At 36.3% G+C, this 10531-nt stretch overlaps 1 protein-coding gene across 2 annotated transcripts in view; it reads right to left on the reverse strand.

Annotated features, from left to right (window-relative positions):
- Positions 1 to 9196, reverse strand: part of LOC107590588 (methyltransferase-like protein 22) — a 15553-nt gene extending 6357 nt beyond the window's left edge. Inside the window, exons 1-6 of one of the 2 annotated variants that reach the window (XM_016279437.1) lie at positions 9022 to 9196; positions 8263 to 8405; positions 4682 to 4942; positions 4553 to 4593; positions 4328 to 4472; positions 1708 to 1779 (exon numbers count right to left, since the gene is read on the reverse strand). In XM_016279437.1, coding sequence (XP_016134923.1) covers positions 1708 to 1779; positions 4328 to 4472; positions 4553 to 4593; positions 4682 to 4942; positions 8263 to 8368 — 625 coding nt within the window. In that variant the 5' untranslated portion in view covers positions 8369 to 8405; positions 9022 to 9196. Of the gene's footprint in view, positions 1 to 1707; positions 1780 to 4327; positions 4473 to 4552; positions 4594 to 4681; positions 4943 to 8262; positions 8406 to 8973 lie in introns of both variants that reach the window. The other variant, XM_016279436.1, reaches the window with a different exon arrangement.
- Positions 9197 to 10531: the final 1335 nt, after the last annotated feature.

Here is a 10531-nt window from a genome sequence, read left to right on the forward strand (position 1 = left end):
CAGTCTGGCATGAACGGCTCGAATAGTTCCTGTATCAAATGAAGGCCCACCTTCTGAAATACGAAATGTGCTGTGATTGGTTAGCTGGGCCAGTGTGTGTTGTGATTGGCAGCACTCGGCGCCTGGTCGGGAAATGTCATGCCCCTTACCATAACCGCCTGCGAGCTTCAGTGTAAATATTGTGTCAAAATCAAATCAATTTGAGCACGATTTAAACCTGGATGATTGTAACCACTCTTAAGTTCGTCTGCCTTGGGAAAGCTAGCGTGTCTCCGACATAGTGATAACACTCGTTGCCTTCTCTAGTGCAGCTCAACCAGGTCTCGTCCCATTCGTCGGTATTTGTGATATCACAAATCCCGGAAAATATGCGTTGTAGTCCAAACGAGTCGTTCGTTGTAGTTTTTGAAAAGTGATTTCTGTTCAATAAAATATCTTTTTTTGAATTGGACTTTGAGCTTTGTAACTTTGCAGATCTTTTTTATGCTCAAACAGCAACATTACAGACTAACTAAAGTTGAAAAAATAAAAAAGCATAATAGGACCCCTTTAAGTGAATAAATGAGCTCTTAGATGCTGCTCAGCATCAAATCAATTTAAATGGCAAACTTTGCAGTGTATGTTGCCCAGTATCACTTGTGCACAGCAGGTTTAAACACACACACACACACACACACACACACACACACACACACGCACACAAAAAAGAAATAAAAATATGTAAGTTACATTTAGCTGTATTAGTATTTAGTTCCTGTATATTAAATATTTACATATTTGAATACAATAATTTTATTTAGTTATTATTAATGTATTTCAATGGAAATTTCATTTATTTAAATTTAAGTTTAAAACATTAAACATCACTGAAATTCATGGCTTTTCAACACAGCTCTAGATTACTTGTCACCTTGGTTTTTTATAGTGCTTTATACAATTCAGATTGTCTCAAAGCAGCTTCACAGTAATAACCAGGAAAATAACACAATCAACATTTCATCAAATCCAGATTCTGCTGTAAAGCAGCTCTAACAAGACTTCTTTACAAGACTTATTTAGTTCCAAGTCAGTACAGTGTTGGTTCAGTTTAGTTCAATAACGGTGTAAAGTTCAATGTCACATTCTGTAACAAAACATCACTTTACTGGGATCTTACAACCTACGATCACTTTACTGGGATCTTAGTAGCCCCTAACGGGAACTTTATGTCCCACTTGAAGTAGGACCACACAAATGAACAAAACCACCTACATTAGCACCCATCAAGAACCACTTTGAATGCCTCAGTAACCACTTAGCAACAACTCAGTGGTGACTTTTGCAAGCTTAAGCACTACCTTTGATTTCTTCAGAAAATGTGAAAATCTAGTTTTAGCTTCACCATATATTATGGAGAACATCCAGACAAACACTTAGACTTCAGCCCTGATCAAGTACATAAATCAAGTTCAAAAATGAACTGAGGAAAATCGTTTTCATAGGAACCATTGTTTCCACAAGCTTCTTCCACACTCCTGCTTTGTTAAATTCAAACTACAAATTCAATTCAATTTAAATTCAAATTCTCATTTACACAATTATGGCGGCACAAAACAGAGGAGCACACGCACAGGCACTCTCTACACATTATCAACATGAAAAGGGCCCTAAAAGCTGTCGTCAATGAGCGAGTGCTGCTTAACATCCTGATATGGTGTTAATGTTTACCTTGGGGTTCAAAGTGCTGCTTGTTCAAAGTCACATTTCTCTGACACATGCTCAGAAGGTCGTCACCAACATCTGCAAAACACAAAGATGTTTTCATTTAGTGAGCTAACAATGAGATGACACTATTATACTGAATGAGACTGAAAACAATTAGTGTGAGCATTACATATCAGTGACATGTTAATGTGTTCATTATTGGTGTAAAATTAAACAGAGACTAAATCAGGTTTGATAAAGTCCACAACGCAATGTGTGGACATGGACAACCTGACCCAACCTGTATTGGATACTTAATTGTGCATGATCATTTTCCCTATTTTTACATGTAGATTGCCATCTAACGGACACTTAAAGTTCATTTAAATTTTTTTATTTTCTTTCTTTCTTTTAAATAAAAATAATAATGTTAAACATAAGACATTAATGTCTTATTTAATGAACGCAAAATAACAATTGAAAACACAGGTAGATCTCTTTATCTTTAGCAAATTTTAAAACGAATAGCCCTTTTTCATATTGTACATTTATAATGTTATTTTGCTAATTCAAATAGGATTCGCATACAATATTTCGGTTTTCAGTGTTGTATTTTCAATTAGACAAAATAGTATGGCATTTTGATATTGGTCATTAATTGGTTATTGGCCATGACATAAAAATAATTATCAGCTAATTGGTATCGATTAGAATTTTTATATTGGTGCATCCCTAGTGCCCAATGTGTTTGTGGACTATGAAGCCTTTTAATCCAGTTCATGTTTAATCCTTAAACATATTTATCAAATCAGTTCTTAATCATAATCTAGTTGTGCCTTTAAATCTCCTGCTAGTTCTTTACCAAGCCACAATAATCTATTGTAATTCTCTGTACAGGGGCAGAGTGAAATAATAAGAGGACTTAGAAAAGGTCCAGCACAAAGCTCACAGGAGGAGGGAGTGTGTTAATGAATACTGTGACACCATACGCACAAAGCAATCAAACCACTGGCCTCTCCAGTCTACTCAATACTGAAGTTATAAATAAATAGAAATAGCTTTTGTCCATATCCTGCTAGCATACACTGACACAAACACAAACACAAACATCAATTTATAATTTAACACAATAATACTGCACACAACAAAAGTCTCTTGCGAATAACAACTGGGTGTAAAATCTACAAGCCTGTGTATTTTTTCGGTGGCCTCGGACCATTATAAAGAGAAGCTTTGAAGATAATGGTGTCTTTTATTGTCTTTCCAAGCTCTTTTCTCTCTCTTTAAAATGATGGCTCTATCTGCTTCCACTGGTCTGAGAACATCAATCTAGTGATGCTGCTCTAATAAAGGAACTTCTTTCCAACGAAACCTGGCTGTATTACAGAAACTTACAGGAAAAAAGCAAATGGTTGAAATGGCAGCTAACAAGAAAAAAAAAACAGTAATCACTGCATCCACACCACTTCCAAAAGTCTACTGAAACATCCTTTGACAAAAGTGGATTTTTCAGATGTTCATGGGTATGCAAGCAAAAATATTTTACAAAAGATTTGTTTAGAACTCTACAGGTTAATGTGTTAACCATTTACAATTCTGCAATTTTGGGGAAAGAATAATAAACAATTAATTTCACGCAGTCCGTGACGGACAGATCGTTAACGGATCGATTTTGTGGTAATACAGTACATTCAAATGCTCACCTATCATTCATCGACCTCAAACATGACTTATCTTATGAAATATGTAAGTAGTAGAAACTTTATATTGGCCGCTCAATCTAATGTTAACCTAGAAAAATGTGGGTAACACTTTACTTGAAGGGGTGTGCATAAGACTGACATGACACCTTCATAATCATGACATGACACATGTCATGAATATGAAGGAGGTTTTATGCATGTTTATGACAACTGCCATTAAGTGTCATTCGCTCAGTTATGTCATTTTTAATGCAGTGTGGAGATGACGAGTCAGTGTCGCCAACTTAATCTTTTAAACCGAAAACACTAGTTTATCAATAGATTATTACAATGTGAATGCAGTTTAATCCCAACTGTTTTTCCCTGACACATTCATCATCATTACTTCTGCTGGTGGGCTTTAGCAAGCTTAATGCATGCGCTTGAGTGCTTATTAAGATATGTAAGCAATTAAAGGCTCATTAGCATGATTTAAATGGTTTATTAATAAACGCGCGATTAGTCGACTAATGCTTAAAATGAACGACTACTAGTCGACCAGAAAAATCTTTAGTCGAGGGCAGCCCTAATATATATATATAAAACTAAATTAATACTCTACCGTTCAAAAGTTTAGGGTTGAGAAGATTTTTTTGAAAGAAGTCTCTTATGCTCACCAAGGCTGCATTTATTTGATCAAAAATACAGTAATTTTGCAAAATATCATTACAACTTAAAATAGCCATTTTCTATTTGAATATATTTCAAAACATGTGATGGCAAAGCTGAATTTTCAGCAGTCTTCAGTGTCACATGATCCTTCAGATTTTATATGTGAAAATGTATAGCAGCAAGGGGATCATCAGCATGGACAATCTCTGATGCATTATTCTCTATTTTTGCTAGTTTTAAAATGTTTCAAAGGCACATTTTACTTTAAATTACTTAAATTACATTGCCACCTGTGCAGTACACCGTTTTGGCCACCATTGCCATGACAATACTGGTCAGTCCTGTTCCAGCTCCAAGCTCAAGGACAGTGGCGCCTTTGAACATGCTTGCTTGTACCAGGATGAAATCGGCCAATAGGAAAGCACCACGCCAGATCTGCAATGACAAACGACACAACTTTGAACAATGTAGCAGAGTAGATGTACGGCATAATCACCCTTCGTCACTATCCTCACCTGTTTCCCTACATCCTCCAGAGGTGTTGCCATAGTATGCTCTGTTTAAAACACATTTAGGTGTTTAAAATCATACAATGTGACAGAACAAATACATTAAATCCCATACATTTCTAACACAACCCTCACCAATTGTAATGATGTCACGGGAACCATCCTCCTCCTCAGAATCTTCCTCCTCGTCGGTCAGTGTCGCTGTGGATTGACTGAGGATAATGGGACATACTGCATCCCTGTTACAGCTGGTGTATCTGGGCCTCCTCACCACATCCAGGTCCCCATCTTCATCCCGAGGAACATTCGATGCATCAGTGCTCTCACGGACAGGCGACTCACTGCTCAAGTCTTTTCTATCACAATCCCGCAGAATTCTGAACTTCGAAGTGAAGACTGGACAAACAGATGCAAATCCATTTTCAGATAATATACAAAAGTGTGAACTCACTTATATAACTGGTTTATAGAATGATCACACCAGCCTCAGCTGCAGCAGACACAAAGATGCTGAGTCAGTTATGATGAAGTAATGAACTTTGGCTGTTACAGACAGAATGAGAGCGGATCTTTAGAAATGAGCAGATGTGATTTCTGTCTTTTCTGTATTGCTAATGACCAAGCATGAGTCTGCCTTTTACAGGAACATCGATTACGTTTCTAAGAAAAGAGTCTTTACATAATTTAGATGGATTTGTTTTTGTAGTAGTAGTGATAAAAAAGACAAAAGGTATTGATTCAACTTTTTTTCCTGTATGCTTTAAGAGTCTAATTAAAAAAATTTTTTAGTTTATTTTGTATACACTACCATTCGAATGTTTTGGGTCAGTAAGATTTTTTTTAGAATTCAATGTCACATGATCCTTCAGAAATTATTCTAATATGCTGATCTAATAGTTCTTTGTGCTCAAGAAACATTTCTTATTAATATTCAAGTTGAAAATAGTTGTGCTGCATAGTATTTTTGTGGGAACTGTGATTTTGAAACTGTGTGTATTTATTTAAAATAGAAATATTTTGTAACATCATGAATGTCTTTACTGACAATTTTGATCAATTCAATGCATCCTTGCTGAATAAAGGTATTAATTTATTTTACATTTACATTTATTTATTTGGCAGACACTTTTATCCAAAGTGACTTACATTTGAGGAATACAACAAGTGATTTATCATAAGATGGCAATAAAAACGAGAAGTGCCCGTTATACAAGGTTTCGGTCATTGTTTAAAATAGTAAAAAGCTAGGACAGGAGGATAATAAGAGAACAGAAAAAGTGAAGTCATAGATTTATTTTTTCATTATTATCATTATTATAAGGCAGTTAGATGCTAACGGAAGAGATGAGTTTTCAGTTGTTTCTTGAAGATTGTGAGGGATTCGGTTGGAGTTAGGCAAGTCATTCCACCAACAGGATACGGTGCAAGAAAACGTCCCTGAGAGAGGTTTTGTGCCTCTCTGTGATGAGAACACGAGCTGCCGCTCATTTACCGACTGCAGGCTTCTGGAGGGGATGTAAACGCATAGGAGAGAGCGGAGGTAGGAGGGTGCGGAGCCCGTGGTAGTTCTGTAGGCAAGCACCAATGACTTGAACTTGATGCGAGCCGCGACCAGAAGCCAGTGCAGAGACATGAGAAGCGGTGTGACATGGGCTCTCTTGGGCTCATTGAAAACGAGACGTGCTGCTGCATTCTGAATCACTTGCAGAAGTCTGATTGCACATGTTGGAAGTCCAGCCAGAAGAGCATTGCAACAGTCTAGCCTAGAAATGACAAGGGTCTGGGCGAGAAGCTGTGTTGCATGCTCTGTTAGGAAGGGCCTTGATCCTGATGTTGTGTAGTGCAAACCTGCATGATCGTGCCGTTTTTGTAATGTGATCTTTAAAGGTCAGCTGATCATCAAGGATCACCCCGAGATTCCTTGCTGAACTCGATGAGATTGTCATTGATGAGCCCAGTTGGATGGTAAACTGGTGCTGGTATTTTTTTAAAAGATCTCACTGATCCCAGAGTTTTGAAAGGTAGTGTATGCATGAGTATATTATATAGTATTTTTTTAAATCTGCATTTAGCATGGTTTTCCCCTGCTGGTAAGAGCAAGAACTGACTTGCAACTCATTTTTGGGTTTACAACCTTGCAGTTGTACAACACTAAATCAAAGAATACTGCATTTAAAATATACTCTAATCGTACAAATAATTGGGACAACAGAGATTTGAATGGGATATGACGACAAAAGCATGGACAGACAAAAGAGATTTTGAATCTACTAGAAATGGGGTCTACAGGGCTTGGATCAATGAGTTCAAGACGGAGAGAGTGAAGCATAAAAATCAGCCTGGATGATTTTAATTAGTAATGAACTATGTTTAAAAATTTGATTGATAGACAAAGTATGGGCATAGAACTTTTTGTCAAAAGTTTGAAACTGATTTCTGCCTTATGGAGTCGGAACACCATGCATCTTATTATTCAAGAGCAGAACCGTAAGACTCAGTCTTACAGTGTCAGCTCCAGTCTAGCGTTGTAAAGGTCACCTCATCTAAGGCATTCAAAATCTTTTGAATTCAATTTACTAGGAATAGTGATAGGCCGTCTACGGTATAATTTCAGCTTCATTTGAGCCTAGCTGCTCTGGTGAGGATAATGAATCACAGCCTATGCAACATGGTCACATCAGGGGTTTAAGGGCCAGAATAGGCCACCCAGCATTGCTTTCCATGAACTTAGACCAGGACTTTGCGGTGATAAATGTTGTGAGCCTGGGCATTATTGACCCGGAACACAACAGAAGAAAAAAAAACTTGGCCATAACATTATATCAAATTGCAGTGTTTATTGTTCAATTTGCCCACATAAAAAAACCCTATACTTTATATAAAGTATAGCCTATAGCTGATTATAAATAAATCTGAGACTGACTGCCTGCTGGTCATTTAAAATTACAAGCTAATAGCCTTCTAAAGGTCAAACCTGTGTATACAGGGAATGGTTGACAGTAATTTTATAAGTACTTAGGGCACACATGGAAACCAAACAGCCAGGGACCAAGGCTGTTAACACAAAAGGTTACAGCTGCAAATGACAAACTCTCAAATATGTAATATGGAGCACTGCCATGAAATTGTTATTTATAAAACTGCCAAAAATAAGTGAACAGAGAGAAGAAGATTTTTTTATATATATATATATATATATATATATATAGCAAGAAAGAAAAAAAATGGTGTATAGATAATAGCTATGTTCAGAATAGTATACTAACATACACATATAATACATAAATGCAGTATAATGTATACTGTGCACAGTATGCAAATTAAACACAAAATGCATAAATGTTCAAAATGTGCCAAAATTGTCAAATTTATTCCTGTTGGCAAAGCTGAATTTTCAGCATCATTACTCCAGTCTTCAGTGTCACATGATCCTTCAAATATTATTCTAATATGCCGATTTGCTGCTCAAAAAACATTTCTTCTTATTATCAAAACTGACAACAGTTGCTTTTTTTTTTTTTTTTTGTGGATACCATATATTTTTTGATTTTGTGAATAGAAAGTTCAAAAGATCAGCATTTATGTGAAATAGATTTTTTTAGTAACAATGTAAAATGTAATGCATCCTTGCTTAATGAAAACCCCTGCAGTAAGTAGTTAGTATTTATTCCAAACACAAGCAATAAGATACACAGGTGTCTGCCCGCTCTCCTTACCTGGCTGTCCTACGCTGTTAAGTCTCTTCATGAGATGGCAAGCATTTGGTAACAGCAGATGCACATCAGATAGAACAGTGTCACTTCTAAATGTGATCTGGTCCATGGCCTAGGCTGCATGTCACTCTATCATGGACACAGCTCTGGGGAATAGAGCAATTTCATTAATATAGTTCATCCCTCTTAAATGCAATAAAAATGTCCACACAAACTTAAGAGAAATTTTGATAAATCTGGCATTTTACACGGATTGCGAAACTATTTTAAGACAGAACAAGTCGTCTGATGAAAGTTTAAGACAACCTGAACTGAACGCTTGTCTTTTGTTTGGGCCCGACTGAAAGCTATTGTAATCTTGTCTAAGAAATATATTGAAGTGGGGCGTGACCATTAGACTCTGACTAGTGATCTACTGCACTCAAGTCTCAAAAGCCACTTTCTTTCTGATCGTTCCCTATGAACTTTCTCGCAGCTAAACAGAAAGAGAATTTCACGTAAGGAAATAATTGATTGCGTATTGTAAAATTAGGTAAAGCAAGCATCTAAATGACTGATTACTTGAAGTCTGCGCAAGGCTGTGCCTCCTAGGGAGTGGACTACGTTACCTGGTTTAAGCCCTTAAACCAGGTAGTCCGCTCACTTGGAGTCAGAAAGTTGAGTACTGTCTAGGTAAACAGCTCACTAGATTCTGACACACGTTAGTCTTCATACCTCGTAGTCTTCTAATCAGCTCTGGTGCAAAGAGCTGTCAATATTTACCGAGTAGTTGACGAGGAGGAGTTTACATCATTTTTGTAGTGTAGTCAAGTGCATTAAATCACACTAAAATATGAGCGTAACGATATGATGAGATAGCTGAAATAAATGTTATACTGCAGTTTACGAGAGATTACACTTGCACGAGTGTTACATTAAAAGCAGTCCGTGTGTGAAAGAACGCTCTAAAATAGTTCCAAAGTAGAACGCGATTGACACACACACACACACACACACACACACACACAGGTTTGTTTTTATGGTTTATGGGGACTCTCCATAGGCGTAATGGTTTTTATACTGTACAAACCGTATTTTCTATTGTACGACACCAACTCTATACCCCTAAACCTACCCCTCACAGGAAACTTTCTGCACTTTTATATTTTCAAAAAAACTCATTCTGAATTATTTATAAGCATTTTGAATTACGGGGACACTGAAAATGTCCTCATAAATCACCTTCTCGTTGTAATACCTATGTCATACCCATGTTATTATACAAATTTGTGTCCTCATAAACCACATAAACATGCACACACACACACGTCTGGTTCACTATCCTTGTGGGGACTCTCCATAGGCGTAATGGTTTTTATACTGTACAGACCGTATATTCTATTGCCCTACACCAACCCTACACCTAAACCTACCCCTCACAGGAAACTTTCTGCATTTTTAGATTTTCAAAAAACTTAATTCTGTGTGATTTATAAGCTTTTATACCCGTGGGGACCACAATTTAGGTCCCCACCGTGACACGAGTCCCCATGAGTCTGTGTGTAGTCAGGTTTAAGTCCCCACCAGGATATATAAACCAGTACACACACACACACACACACACACAATTCATGTACATTTTTTAAAAATTAATATTAAGCGAAATAGAACAAAAATATTTTATTTTATTATTAAATGTTTTGACTATTTATTTTGATGCTATTTATTATTATTAGTGATTATATTGATATACTGTAATAATCATGATTATAATAACGCCATTATTATTATTTTATTTAGCAAATGTATAAACAAAACAATGTATATTATTTTCAAATATTGTTGAGAATCTATTATTTGTTTATTACATTAATTTATATTATTATGATTATGGATATAATATCTGCTTTACTGCTATAAATTATTATTATTATTATTATTATTGATATTTTGTCAATAGTGAACACTTAGTTTTCTGATTTTTGATCGTACAGGAACAGAAACTTGCCTGACAACTGACTGGAGGCCTGAGCTGAAAGACTTTACAATCAAATTAATTTAGAGGTCCCTTTGATAATCATCTGATACAAACAAACAATACTAATGAGAGAGGGGGATTGATAGCATATGTAGTAATTACGACTATAACTAATCATGTTTTGTCATTTTTAATCACCTATGGCATTTATCTTATCTGTGCCACAGTTCAAAGTCAACCAAAGAGAGAGAGAGAGAGAGAGAGAGAGAGAGAGAGAGAGAGAGAGAGAGAGAGAGAGAGAGAACCATACCCCCC

The sequence above is a fragment of the Sinocyclocheilus grahami genome, unplaced genomic scaffold, assembly GCF_001515645.1.
Source record: "Sinocyclocheilus grahami isolate Dianchi unplaced genomic scaffold, SAMN03320097.WGS_v1.1 scaffold130.1, whole genome shotgun sequence".
NCBI lineage: Eukaryota > Metazoa > Chordata > Actinopteri > Cypriniformes > Cyprinidae > Sinocyclocheilus > Sinocyclocheilus grahami.